General features: G+C 42.1%; 2 protein-coding genes across 2 annotated transcripts; one reads left to right on the top strand and one right to left on the bottom strand.

Moving 5' to 3' along the window:
• Positions 1-108: 108 nt before the first annotated feature.
• Positions 109-7,158, bottom strand: tmem38a (transmembrane protein 38A). Its single transcript, XM_086263186.1, has 6 exons — positions 6,679-7,158; positions 3,483-3,639; positions 3,034-3,218; positions 2,067-2,154; positions 1,413-1,530; positions 109-820 (listed from the first exon to the last, which is right to left on the bottom strand). Exons 1-6 carry the CDS (start codon positions 6,800-6,802, stop codon positions 614-616), a joined length of 879 nt encoding a protein of 292 aa, XP_086119312.1. The 5' UTR covers positions 6,803-7,158; the 3' UTR covers positions 109-613.
• An 853-nt stretch (positions 7,159-8,011) lies between these two features.
• Positions 8,012-13,567, top strand: smim7 (small integral membrane protein 7). The gene is made up of 5 exons (XM_086263185.1): positions 8,012-8,094; positions 8,316-8,357; positions 8,439-8,491; positions 8,613-8,703; positions 13,047-13,567. Exons 1-5 carry the CDS (start codon positions 8,069-8,071, stop codon positions 13,060-13,062), a joined length of 228 nt encoding a protein of 75 aa, XP_086119311.1. The 5' UTR covers positions 8,012-8,068; the 3' UTR covers positions 13,063-13,567.
• Positions 13,568-14,377: the final 810 nt, after the last annotated feature.

Here is a 14,377-nt window from a genome sequence, read left to right as displayed (position 1 = left end):
CCACCAGACCTGGATAAGATAGATGGATTTCATGGTCATTATTAGAGTCAGAACATGCAGATCCACTTGTGCATTAAGAGGATACGAATGGCACAGACACGAAACAGACACCATGTTTCTCCTGATTTTATTGAAAGATATTAATTTGCTTTCATTTCAGTGTAAAAATCATCCGTGTTCTTTCACATAATGCTTTATTCACATTAGAATTTCAGATTAAGAGTCAAATTAATTAACATTTTCTGCTGTTTCCTTCATGAAAATAAGAATTGGTGAACTAAATAAAAACCACTTGCTCCTGGTAACAACTACTGATGAGGAACGAAAGCTGTCCTAAGGGCACGCTGCAGCCCCTGACCGTGGATCGCCACACAGTGTTGCACGGATGCAGATGTTCACAGACACATAAATAAATAGGTTTCAAAGGTCCAGGTTGGGTGTGAAGCTTTTGCTGTGGTATTTACAGAGTCCTCGGGTGATGTCAAATGTCGAAAGCACCATGTTGCTCTAATAGAAAGGCTCTCACTTGGCAAAACATCAAACATCATCAAACTGCCCCTCGTCTTAGAAAGGAATGGGAAGTCCGATCGTTTCGGCAGTGCAGCACGGCGCTCTACTCAGCTTTCTTGACCTTCCTCTTGCGAGCACCTTCGCTCAGATCCTCCTTGGTCTTGAGAGGTGAAGATGGAGCACCTGCAGGAGGAGGATGATGGTGGTCCTCCTCACCACCAGCCAGAGGAGAGCCGAACAGCAGGTGGCAGATCCAGGACTCAATGAGAGCAAAGGGGGAGCCGTGAGAGTGCCGGGCGGTCATCACCACCTGAGAGGAGAGAACAGTCTGATAAATTCTGTTCAGTGTTCCCCCGGTGTTTCCGCTCTTCAGTAATCTATGTTGTTTATTTAAACCCTCAGTTTGCTTCTGTTCTTTGTCGGGTTCTCCCTCTTGCTTTGTGTTCCTTCATTGTGCCTAGTTGGTGTTAATTTGTTTCTTTAAGTTCAGCAATAAAGCAGCCTTAGAGTTTTATGTTTCAGAATTATTAAGTGAAAAGTTCCAACGGAAAAAACTAACCACATAATACGAAAAAATGTTAATTTTACATTTAATTTGTTTTACTTTGGCTGGTTAAAAATGTATTGCGCAATTTATCACACTGATTAAGTGTGCCAAAGGTTAAGTGTTTCAAATGTGATACACTTGATGTTACAGGTAAAAGATCTCCTGTGATAATAACACTTATGTATTTCACATTAAAACCAACAGGTTAGTTGTGTATTTCCCATAAACCCTGATTTGTGTAGTACAAAACATGTTTCATCAGTCCAACGAAGCAAAAGAGAGCGTTTTGACACAGTGCAGATGTGTTCACAGAGGTGGATGGTTCTGAGTTCAGTCATTGAATTGCTGATCGTACCTTGCTTGTGGCCATGAAGAGGGTGAAGATGAGGATAAGGGTGCTCTTGGACACTGGCAGCCAGTGGGCCTCCTGCATGGTGAAGAGGATGGCACCGTAGAGGCTGGCTTTGGTTGGGCTGTAGAGAGAAAAAAAAAAAAAAAACACAAACTGGTGGTAAAACGAACGCTGGCAGCAAAAACAGAGAGCAGAAAGGGCTGGAGTGGAGGCTGGCGCAAAGCCTGCCATTTAATTTGAATTCAACTCTTATTTGACACTGTAAGTGGGTGCTTTCTGCTGTTACGTTATTTCACGAGGGGTCACCTCAGCAGATTGGAGCACATTTTTGATTTGGCACAGGTTTTACGCCCTGACTGCATTTTCATTCAGGCTTGGGGAAGTCACTAGGACTACACTACCTTGTGACTCCTAAGTCTCAGTTTGTGTCTAAAGTGGGGGGTATTTCACATGTAAAGCAAACAGGTTACCCACTCACCATGGAACCATGGTGTTTAGAGTGTCCTTTTTAGGTCCCACCACCAGAGGGCACCAGAAGTCAGAACATGTTTAGAGCGCCACACGAATGACTTTAGCAAACTCAGCGTTATGTGCAGTTCAGCTTTAGGTTTTGTGTTTGAGGAGACACTGATCATTGTATTTCCCCCCCAGACTTACAATGACATGTTGAGGATCTCGTTGGTCTCGGGTCTCCACACACCACGCAGCAGCTGCTCAAAATTGGACATGAGAGCCACTCCAGATCCTGTGAGGATAAAAATAGAAAGGAGGATTTAAAAAAAGTCTATGTTGTGAGTCACTGCTCTTATCTGACTTCAGCTTCTTACGCCCATTTTCAACAAGGACACCTGCAGGGCCTCCTTATTGTAACTGGGACAGGAGGCTTTCATGATAAAGAGCCAAAGTAGAAATGCGGTTTAACATTTTGCACAACCGCATCTGTCAGGCTTTGCTTCTTTCTTTCTTTGGCAGGTTCATGTCTGGAAAAGAAGTTAGACCAGAATGAACCCACACCTAACATTTGATACGCAGCTTTTCTAGCTGTTGGGCAGCTGTGATTGGATATTACAAAAAATACAAAAAAAAAAAGGAGTTGCTGGAACCTCTTCTTCAGACTGTGCACAGTTTATCTACTAAAATAGTTTCCTGACCCTTTTTAAACACATAATAAATCTCTGTTTCCACACAGGATCCAAAGGTTGGCTCGGAAAGCATGGCCCACATTATGGTTAACCACAAAACACAACCCTAGCTATGATCCTGTTACACTGGACATTTACTCCTGAGTGAATTATTTATCACATTAGTGAAAACCACTTGAGCCTGGAGTTTTCAAGGCACAGTTGCCTTGGTGGTAATCCATCCACAGAGGCAAGCACAAGTACAACTAATGCATGTTTAAATCATGCGACTGATGATCCAACAGCCACAGTAACAAAGACTGTAGATGCATCGAGTATGTGTATCTATGTATGCGTCACTAAATTAGTACCAAAGAGTTGGCAGTTGCCACGACTCACTTACAGACTAGTTTGTTCCTCACAAGCATAATCACCTTTCCATCACAATGTAAACATTGGTGATTTAGGGACTATACACGCACCAAAAGCCCAGTCACACCGACCTTTGACATATCCAACGATCACCATGATGAAGAAGCCGTGGTGGTAGGCGTGGTGGGCGTGGTGAACCCCTGCGGCGATCTTACGAGTGCGCACAACTTCCTTCAGGGCGACCAACACCAGCTTGATGGGCAAGAAACTCACACATTTGTAGAAGAGGTTCAGCGGGCAGTAAAAGAGGAGGTACCTGCAATTGAGATTGACAACCTTTGTGAGTTTATTCCTCAACAAACATAAAACATTACTTTTTTATTCCTGTTACATATAAATCTCCTCCCTGTGAATAAAATAAATGGATAAATCCATTGTGTGCGTTTGGTTTCCTGACCACGCTGCAACTCATTATCCTTGATGTCTAATGGAAGAGACAGATCTTTGTATCATAAATGTCATCTTGAAAGTTAAATAAAAACACGAGTGATGAGCAAACTGGTTCTGGGGGTTTTCTCACCAGACAGCTGAGGCCAGCAGGATGTGGCTGTTGTGCTGGAAATAGTCGACGGGGCTGCTTCCAAGCATGATGTCTGCCAGGATGTAACTACCAAAGCAGTAGAGCATGGCGCAGAGCCAGGAGGCCACGGGACTCCTGCGAGAAACTTCCACCGAGCCTGCAACACAGAGGACGAGCTGTCAGAAGGGTGTGAAGATCCAAACATCACAGCAGCTGGTCAATGAGTGCTCTCAGTGTGCGCATGAAGCTGATGATGATGATGATGTGTTCTGTGCTTTTATTAAAGAGTCAGATGCTGCGCATTCTTCTGTTTTCTCCAAGATTATACAAACAGAAAAACTTAACAAAATCCTCCAAACTTAAGCAACTCACCAACTAAAGTAACTATAGGATCAGTCAGGTGATTTATCTACAAACAGTTTATATATTTGATTGGAAGTCAATAGTTTTCTTTAGAAAAAGAGGAAAATTATTCAACTTTGGCGACTCCTGGTGGTGGTAAAAAAAAATACAGTCATTATTTATCCTTTTTTATCTGTTTGTAAATGTAATAAAATGATGTTGATTGATCAGTTGATTGATCTATTAAATGCTTTGCAAAAAGTCCTTGACAATAATACTTGTTATAATTGTCAAGTGAGAAAAACGTGGAGGCTGTGTTGGACCACCCCCTGCTCCTCTAAAACACTCAGTCAATATGAAACAATAACTTTGAGTAAAACACCACTGAAAGGTATAAAATCAAAGGTTTATTTATTCAAACAGAGGAAAATGTGCTTAGTATAAACCGAATGCATACCAGTCAAATAAATGTCATGTGAGCAGATTCCTGATTCCTTGTGTAAAATGTGCATATAATTAAATTAATTAAAGTCAGCACTTTGGGCAGAATGTTAACTTATTAACTATATTAATCTTTGATCATTTCTGCCAGCTCCTGCAGACCTAACTGTTACCAGCAGCCTGCAAATGCTAATATCAGTGGATCCCGTGTGTGCTGTATCTTTGTGCACACCCAGTTTATCATTCCAGGTCACGCCCTGATAGTACACATCTTTATCATCAGTCAGTGTTGACTCAGGATAACTACAGTCACTTTTGAGTTGACATATGGCTGCTTTGCTTAAGGATACAGACTAGAGCGGCTCTTTGTAATATACTGGATGCATATATCTTAAAAGATGCTACAAAGAAAGCCTGCATGACAAACAGTCATGTTGTGGACTCACGTGTTGTATCCATGTGAGTAACAGCAAGGCAGGCGCCAATTAAACTTTAAAACTCTGCGAACTGACACCGTCATAAGTTTTCCACATTTTCTAAATCAGTGTCCAGTGTTCAGGACGCTGCAGCTAAAAATGTTTCTGCTTCATGTTGTGCTACAGCTGATGAAGCTGGTGAAGCAACGGGACAAAAGCAAAACTAGGTGCCCAAATGATTTCAAAGAAGAAAAGGAAGTTAGACATGGCATGCATGCAGGAGGTGCAACAAGAAAACAGATGCAGCTATAAGTAAGAAATACAAAAGTGGAAAAATTGCAAACGTGTGACCACACAAAAGGTTACATGTCAGTTTTGAGACTGTACGCACATTTCGTGCGGGACAGAGCCTCGACGGCGTTACAGCATTGTTACAGTAAGTCGAGATGAGAGTGCAAATCTCCACCAACAGGTGGGTGGGGGTGTAGCGGTTCAACCGTTCCTCAATTTGAAGGCAACCTGATCCTGAGAAATACTGCCCTATAAATACATCCTGCTCACTGGCCTCTCCTGTATGCAACTTTGACAGGCCACTCATGACCTTTGACCCTACACTTCTCTCTCCTTTCTCCTGTCACATAAACCGAAAAAAGAAAAAAGCTCAAAGTTCTGGTGCAATTTTAGGCACAGACGTGTGCAGGATAAATGTGATATTGTGGGAGCCACAGCAGGACTCATTTGACTGTGAAATTGCATGCATGAAAATAAGGCAAGCTTTACAGTTGAAGTCGGCCTGATTCGTGCTGGCTGGTACTTTCTAACTTTAAAATACACACAAACTGCAGTCCCTCTGCTTTGGCTGCCTTTTACGTTTTTGCAGTATGTTCGTTTACTCCACACATTGCAGTCTTTTGGCCAGTACATCTTGACCCTGAGCCAGCTGGGAGATTCCCTGATCTACCTTATACAGCATACATATAAAACTTTGGTCCCCCAACAACAGACTTTTAACAACATGCTGACTTCACTAAACTTGATAAAAACATTTATATCGATTAACTTTATCCAAGTTGTTAGTCTAAAACAGGCTTCCAAGTGGCCTACAGCTGTGCTTATGTGACGAGTGACTCCTCCAGCTGAGGAAAATGTGAGAGATGATGCGTTTGTTCTGATCATGCTGTGCAAACAGTTTTAAATGGGCTCGATGGGCATGGCAGGCTTCTTTTTAAACTTATTATGAGGGTGAGATGCATTTTGTGCTCCTTTCATCAAGGATGAAACCTGCCAACAAGACCAAACCATCATATCAATATCACAGTGCGTGTTTTACTCTGTGGAGAGGCGAATGTGTTATTTCAAAGAATACACGCACACATTCCCAGGGACAAGTGTGCAGCAAAGGTGGCGGGGGAGTTGGCTCTGGAGGTCCTACTGACCGTCTATTTCAGGCCCTTCTATTTATTGCTTAAGTCCCTGGTATGCACAGGCCTCAGGTTTCATCCTCCTCGGGCTCTGTTACTCAAAGTAGTTAAATCTTAATGGAAAAAATGGGCTTTAACCAAAGCTGGGGGGTTTAATCTACTCCAGTGATTTCCTAAAGGAGGTCAGGCTGCTGCAGCAACACACATTCCCTCACATAAAGCAAAGCAGAGCTGCAGAGCTGCTGCTGGAGTTTATGTAACAGGTCATTCTTTATAAGGACTATACGGATAACTGCAAGAGAAAGTCCTTGTAAGGGTATTTAGGCAAAGTGTGAGCTAAATGTAATACAAATAAAGCCTTCTGTTCACAATGAAATTACACATCATGCAAGTCATAGACTTTCTCGCCTCATTCGTTACTTCCTGGTTAAATTCCAGTCACAGGTGTATAAAACGTACTATTCTGGATATATTTTACTTAACAGCCTGTGGACTGTTGCACAAACAGCACGCAGACTTATATTCTAACATACTTATGACATGAATAATAAGCAGAAAAGTGTCAAGCACACTCACCTGGCTCATATTTGAGGTAGAGGATGGACACGATGTAGTAAGCCAGATCAAACACAGGAAACATTCCCATTTTGGAGAAAGCTTGGGCAATATCGCCCAAATTAAGAACTGCCAGCACGTCCATGTTGCCAGTCTGAGCTGCGTTTCTGTTTTATTCCGACTGCGCAGTCTGGAAGACCCCCCAAAACCCGCTCCGCCGACTGTCCGCCACAGAAAGCCCCCCTGGTCTCGACTGTGAAAGCCTGTGACACTCAAGCCCTCCTATTAATACCACTCATCTCCACGGCCTCTGCATATCGTCATCATCATCTGCGCTCAGTGCCAGCTGCTCCGCTTTTTCAGGCGACCTTTCAGGCGCTTCAGCTGAAAAACAAAAGGCTCGCTCTGCTGTCTTCATCGAGATCGTCGCTCAGCCGAGCCATAAGACGCTGCTGGGGGTTTACTGCAGCTCTGAGACACAGCAGGAGGGAAAATAAATATATAAAAATAAAGCGTCAAGGCTTCATATCAACAAATATTTATTCACTCGTTCATGAAAACACCCACAATCCTGATCTGATCCTGGAGCCGTTCTGACTCACGGCCAGATGATGCTTTAATTAATCCCAACATTGTTCACACTCATCGGGAGTGCAGAGATGTCGAGGTAAACGTAATAACACTAATAAGTAAATCAAGATTTCAAGTATGTATTTTTTTAATGGTTTTTAATTTACTATTCTCTGTATTTGCTTTAAATTCACACGATAATGGATGTAGTGCTTACTCTCTCCAAAAAGGGGAGCCAAAGACATACGAAAAAAAGCTCCTTTCACCAAAACAAAAACACCCAAAAGAACCTACGAAGTTCGAGAGCTACCAAAGAAATTATTTATCCCACTAGGAAGGAACAGAAAAAACAATAACACACATACCTGTCACAATAGAAGCTGCAATCAGTTTTTGGCAAAGTGGCTTTTATATATCTCTTACTTGCCCAGATAAAAGGTCACAATTACGTCAAAAATGTCTTTTTAAAGAGAGATCTGAGGTAGAGGGCAGCAGAAAATTTTCAACAAATACAACAACAGTTCTATAAACATATTTTAATTGGCTAACTGTGCGTGGTCGTTTTTAAAGTGCTTGAGTGCTTATAAATCTCTTTATAACCTCTTTATAAATCCTGTTCACCAAAGTCTATTTACACATAAGACATTACACATAAAAATACACTAAAACATTGAAAATCAATTTTGGCAGACGATCAGTGTTTGGTAAGGTTGCACCTTACAGTCTAAACCCGGGGAATAACAACACTTCGTATTTCTCTGGATACCGGATTTGTATTGGTCACATTTCTGATTACGTGCCGAACGCGGAAGTGAGGCGCTTCTGATGTGATTTGATCAAGATGATCGGGGATCTGTTGATATTCGGGTAATTTATCGAGTCGTGTGGCAGATGTCACACGGAATCACATCTTGTATTGAGATAATAAGTTCTCTATGTGTCTTTATGTGTCGCTGTGTAATTTTGTGTTAGTCAGTCAGCCGTGTGTGGCGTAAAATGACAAGCTAACTAGCTTGGTGCTAATGCCAGCGCAGCAGCTAATACGCTGCTGAGCTGACAACCAAACTCTCCGTGTTTGTGCTCTGCAGGACTTTACTGGTGAACGCAGGGGCTGTGCTGAACTTCAAGCTGTGAGTATTGTACTCAGTCATTAGTTTAGGTTTGTGTGTTAGCAGAATGTTGAAGGTTAACTGTGGGTGTCTTTTTTTCAGCAAAAGGAAGGAGTCGCAGGGATTTGGAGATGACTCTGGATCACCAACAACAGGTGTGTGTGTGTGTGTGTGTGTGTGTGTGTGTGTGTGTGTGTGTGTGTGTGTGTGTGTGAGAGAGAGAGAGAGAGAGAGAGTGAGTAGTATTGCCACAAACATTCACAGTCTATCTCTCAGGGGACAACATCAGAGAGTTTCTGCTCAGCCTGCGGTACTTCCGGATCTTCATCGCATTGTGGAACATCTTCATCATGTTCTGCATGATCCTGTGAGTAAGACTGTGTCAGTCGATGCTGATGGACCAGATGCAGTTTACTGAGAGGCACTCAATTACTTGTGCTGTGGGCTTTAGCTATTTTTATCCTAGTGTTTGTTTCATAGGGAGCATGATGGTTCAAATCGTGGAGAACGTAGAGTTTGCACGTTCTCTCCATGCTTGCATGGGTTCTCACTGTGTACTTCAGTTATACTTTTTTATACTTATACTTTTATCTACGACTAAAGGCTTTCTAAAATTCTGACACTCTCACATCGTTAGCAGCTCGCGATTCAGTATCTTACTCATGTGATAAGATAAGATAAGATAAAATAAGATAAGATAAGATAAGATAGAACTTTATTAATCCCTCGGGTGGGTTCCTCTGGGAAATTCGACTTCCAAAAAGCACAGCAACGACCGAAGTTACAGTTACAGAATTGTTATATATATATATATACATACACACACACACACACACACACACACACACACACACATATATATAAATACAGAGACAAATATAAATAAAATATACAAAGGGGATCAATAGAATAAATAGGAATAAAAAATACAAGTGAATTGCACATTTCAAGTATTGAGTCTTTTGCACTGTTGACTATTTACAAAAAAGTATTGCACAAGGTATTGTACAGTGAGGTGAAGAGGCACTACAGCTTAGTTGTTGATAGACAACCACCACCATAGCTGCACAAAGACATGCATGGGTTTGGTGAATTGGTGACTCTAAATCGGCCTAAAAGGTGAACACCAGTGTGAATGTCTGTCTCTCAGTGTTAGCCTTGCAATAGATTAGCAACCTTTCCCTGTACCCTGCCAACCTTATGACAGCTGGGATAGGCTCCAGCTGCTGAATTGGGCACCGACTTGGATAAGCATAGGAAGATGCATAGATATTTGTTTCATATGTTGTGCTCCAAATATGAGAACGTGCTGAAGACTGATGTTGAGCCACATAAGCTTTCTTTGTGACGCAGATTCCAATTGTTGCCAGAAACCTAGACCAGTGACAGTAATGGTTGCCACGACAAAAAAGTCCGAAGTTTTGAGTTTGGTCTTCTTGTGGGATTAGATTTTTTTTTTTTTTGTTAATTGAGGTTTTTTGACATTTCACACATCAAAAAAAAATCCCAGAAAGTTCATTTCGTTCATCTGGACGTTGCTTTTTTTTTAGTGGGACAAATAGTTTAGTTGCTCATCAAAGTAATTTTTTTCACTCTTTCTGAACTTTGTAAACAGTACATTTTCTCAGTAACAGGAAGAACTCTAAGCACCAAGCCAAAGTGTCTGCTCTTGGAACTCTGTTCTCATTCCACATATTTCACATAGAAGCAGAAACACGGGTCTGCAGTGAAATCCCCAGTTTCACCGACTTTGGCTAATTTGTAGCCAAAAGAACAAAGTGGAGAAATAAAGGGCTCTGTTATTGTATCCTGGAACACTGTTGAGCAATTGGTTCAGGTATGTGGATTATACGTGGGTGAAAAATCAAATTTCACGATGTACCACAAAGCATTTCTCACATTATCAAGTTCACCAGGGAGGAAATGAAAAATGGCAGGCTAGCTTTCTTAGATTGTCAAATTGCCATTAGTAATTGGGGACATTTAAAAGTCGACGTGTACTTTAAATCAATGCACACGGATCAGTATTTCATTCTTGACTCTCGTTCTCCATTAAAACACAAACTGGGTGTCATCAGGACACTACAACACAGAGCGAACACCATCACCACACAGACCGGCTTGGGAAGCTGAAGGTCATCGTATGAAAAATGGCCCTGAGGGAATGTGGTTGTCCCAGCTGGACATTTGTCAAAGCTGGGAAGGCGCCTAAAAATAGCTGCAGGCAATTCAGGGGAGAAGGACAGTCACTACCTAAGCAAAAACCTTTACATGGAAAGGTAGAGACCATCTCTGAATCCAGGAGGAGGCCCAGGGGTACATCTTTCACCACTCTGGAGCTGTTACTGTTACAGCTACAGCATTTTACCAGTGCTGTAGCTCTAATAGTGTGTTGCAGCTACTTCCCAACTCTCTGGCCATTAATCAACGGTCATGACAATTTGCATATGATCATGCAATGATCATGAAACTGACCTCGTGAGCTATTGTTAGGCAATGGTGCTACTCCTAAAAGCTTAACAAAAGAAGGCAGCTGAAGTTCGTCAAGACTTTTCCCCTCTCAGTCAAGAGGGCACTTCAGTTCTAAAAACAAAAGGTGGAGGAGTCGCAGATATTTAAACCCCTAGATTGTCCCTTAGGAGGTGGCCGTTGACACTATTGATCATGTGCGTCATCACATCACAAGGTTTGAGGAAAAAAAAAAGGCTGAGTGGAACCACTGTGACACCCTGCCCTGCCCTACCATGGAAGCTATTGAGGTCAACTGAGACGAGGTGTGAACGGGCGGAGATGCACCTGGGAAGGATAATCAAAACTGAATTGTAGGTGGCTGATAGCTGCTGTCATTGTCACCACCTCTGTTAAGTGATGGTCGTTCACAGTGGACATGCATGGCCTCTCCAAAAGTTGTTCTGTTCATCTGGACGTAGCGTTTTCAGTGGGAGAAACGTTTCGTTACTCATCCAAGTGACTTCTCAGCTGACTGCAGGTTTCCCCAATCATATAAACAGTACATTTGCATAATGACTGAAGCCAGCCCACAGAAGGAACAATGGACTGGAAGGTCTGTTTCTTCATCACGATCGTGGGGGCGATCGTGGCTCAAGAGTTGGGAGTTCGCCTTTTAATCAGAAGGTTGCTGGTTCGAGCCCCAGCTTGGACAGTCTCGGTCGTTGTGTCCTTGGCATTGCCATTAGTTAGCATTGCCGTTGTGTCCTTGGGCAAGACACTTCACCCGTTGACTACTGGTGGTGGTCAGAGTGCCCGGTGGCGCCAGTGTCCGGCAGCCTCGCCTCTGTCAGTGCGCCCCAGGGTGGCTGTGGCTACAATGTAGCTTTCCATCACCAGTGTGTGCATTGTAAGATGGCGAAAGATAGGCCACCTCCTCAATTCAGAGATGGTCTTTCCTTATTCACGTAAATGGGTGAATAGGGAATGTGCTCAAACTAACGTTCCTCCCTGTCCAGGATGTGTACCAGTTGTCTTCTTTGTCCAAAGTGTGAACATTGGCATCCTCGATGCCAATCAGAGGATAGAGTGACCTTTGTTCTTTCGGTATAGATTTACAGCTGAGTCCTGTCCTGTTGAGTTGACTCTTCTATGGTGTGCCATGCATAGATTATATAATTAGGTCTTAACCTTTTGTTTTTAGAAATGAAGAACCCTCTTGGATGAGAGGTGTAACATCTTCACAAACTTAAAGTCTGGTTGCCTTGTTTTTCAACCAGTTAAGACTACTGTGACCTGAATTACTGAGAACGTTTCTCCTTCTGAAAATGCAAGTCCATGTGAACAAATTCAACTTTCTGGGATACTGTATTAGTTTTCACTGACACATATAAATGCATTATATTTGGGGAGGATATTTAAGGATTACGCCATGTTTGCTTTTAAAGGTAAAATACGGTTGTGGGGTAGCAGTAAGCTGCAGACATGAGTCAGCACCTTCACATGTTTTTCAAGTTAAACATTATAACAAGAAAAAAATGTGACTGTTGCTGCCAATGAAGTCTTACTGCTTTGAAGGGGGGTAAAGTAATCCAGAAGCCAATTCTTTACAACTGGGAGCAGAAGAAACTTCTTACAATTCACATTATTAATCTGAGTCTGCAGTCTGGACAAACACTGAACAACCAAAGCTTGGTGTGAAGAAACTTGAATTTGGCGTTTAAAGGATGAAGCCGTGGACCCAATCTGAGAACACTTCAGACACTTGTTTATATCAGTCAGTGTTTCTGGGGATCTCTGATGACCACGTCTAACTTTGTTATTACCACGGTTTTCTTATGTGCCAACATACCAAACAAATTGCCTCAAAATGCTTTCATAAACCTGATGATGGGTTCCCCAATCCCCAGATCTAAATCCAGTGGTGCACCTTTAGGATGTGGTCAATCAGGAGGATAACACCATGATTGCACAGCTGATAAATCAACACAGAATATGTGATGCAATCATGTAGACATGGACCAGGAGTCCTTTTGTTACAACTTGTATAATCCATGAGTCCATCTGAGAGTGAATGAAGTCCCAACTCAGCATTACTGAGGTTAAACCTATAAAGTGCTTGATGATTGTGCTGTCCTGTCTTTTTTGTTTGTGTGTGTGTAAATCAAACGTTTTTATGCCCTTTAGATGTGCGCTGCTTCTCCTGAAATTAGCAGAAGTGTGCTGCTGTTCTAACTAGCCAAATGTCTTCAATCTGCACAGATTGTTTGGATCATGATCGTGTGTGGCCAGTGGACTTCCTCCAAGATGCTTCCCTTTCCAGATGGATGCTGTCAGCTTCTCCTTAATGTCCTTTTTCTCTTTCTTTGACCCTTTTACTAGTAATTATACTCCTTTTGGTTTACAACCCTTTGTGCTGTACAGGAATTTATGAATGGCTGTATTTATTCTTCTCTTGTTACATTTTTATTGATCTTTCTTTAACTGTAACACCTTTGCTGGAAACTTGTGGTTTTGTAGTTAGTGGTAAAGAAACACCAGAAACATCATTTTATTCCTTTTTCCTGCACAGGCTCAGTTCATCCAGATTCCACAGAAAAATCTGAATCTGATTTGTGAGTTATAAATAGGATTATTTTACTCACTTATGTGTTTGTTTTCAACTTCTTAGGGGGGGAAATTGTGCTATTTTCTTTATTCAGCAGCACATGTGCTGTAATTAAATATATATTCACTGTAAATGTGACCTTATTCTTAATAAAAAATAAAGTTTTATTATCAAATATGTTCTGTCTTTTGAAAGAAGGCAAGTCAAAAAAGGCAATGTGATTTTCTGGGCTATATTCTGGGAAGCCTCGGGTCTTGGTGTACATGTGGGTTACTTTAACATGCTGCACCTGCCTAAACATTGTTCCAGACCACCTGCATCCAGTCAACAGTATTCCCTGATTGCAGCGGCCTCTCTCAGCAGGATCATGTGCCCTGTCGCACTGCAGAATTTGTTCATGCGTAGTTTAACACAGATAAAGAGTTCAAGGTCTTGTCCTGGCCTTCAACCCCGCCCATATCTCAGTTTGAGCATTTGTAAGGGGTATGGGAAATACAAGTCAGACTCATGGAGGCCCCTTGAAACCTGCTGCTAACATGTTAATGTGCGATTCTGCACGACATCTGGAGTGGGCCTGTGGACTCGATGCTTCCAGGCATCCGGGTTTCAGCTACAAAACAGAGCAGCATAATATTCATTCACTGGCAGCTTCATTAGACACAACTAAGAGGCTTGTTAAAGCAGCCAGTCACATTGCAGAAACATAATGCAATCAATGCAGCGCAAAAAATCTGTCGTTACAACCAAGATATACAGAAGAGCATCCCTGAACACACATCAAACCTTGAAGCAGATGGGCTACAGGAACACAAGACCACACTCCTGTCAGCCAGTAATAGGAAACTGAGGCTACAGTTCACAGCAGCTCACCAAATCAAATTTAAACAATAGAAAATTATAAAAGTGTTGCCTGGTCTGATGAGTTTTAAGTTCTGCTGCAACATCCAAGCTGTGGGCTCAGAATTTGGCATAAACAACATGAAAG

The sequence above is a fragment of the Aulonocara sp. 'chitande type north' Nkhata Bay genome, linkage group LG15, assembly GCF_057382095.1.
Source record: "Aulonocara sp. 'chitande type north' Nkhata Bay isolate Kocher_YH1m ecotype deep benthic linkage group LG15, A_spYH_male_GT1.1, whole genome shotgun sequence".
Taxonomy (NCBI): domain Eukaryota; kingdom Metazoa; phylum Chordata; class Actinopteri; order Cichliformes; family Cichlidae; genus Aulonocara; species Aulonocara sp. 'chitande type north' Nkhata Bay.
The sequence above is the reverse complement of the archived record's forward strand: the minus strand, read 5'-3'. Positions and strand labels throughout refer to the sequence as shown.

Excerpts from the sequence above, each read along its gene's own strand:
- tmem38a (XM_086263186.1), bottom strand. The coding sequence starts at position 6,802 with ATGGACGTGCTGGCAGTTCTTAATTTGGGCGATATTGCCCAAGCTTTC. Across the intron at positions 3,219-3,482 it reads CTGCTGGCCTCAGCTGTCTG|GTACCTCCTCTTTTACTGCC; the intron begins GTGAGAAAACCC and ends TCTCAATTGCAG. Across the intron at positions 1,531-2,066 it reads GAGATCCTCAACATGTCATT|CCCAACCAAAGCCAGCCTCT; the intron begins GTAAGTCTGGGG and ends TTCTCTCTACAG.
- smim7 (XM_086263185.1), top strand. The coding sequence starts at position 8,069 with ATGATCGGGGATCTGTTGATATTCGG. Across the intron at positions 8,095-8,315 it reads GGGGATCTGTTGATATTCGG|GACTTTACTGGTGAACGCAG; the intron begins GTAATTTATCGA and ends TGTGCTCTGCAG. Across the intron at positions 8,492-8,612 it reads CTCTGGATCACCAACAACAG|GGGACAACATCAGAGAGTTT; the intron begins GTGTGTGTGTGT and ends TCTATCTCTCAG.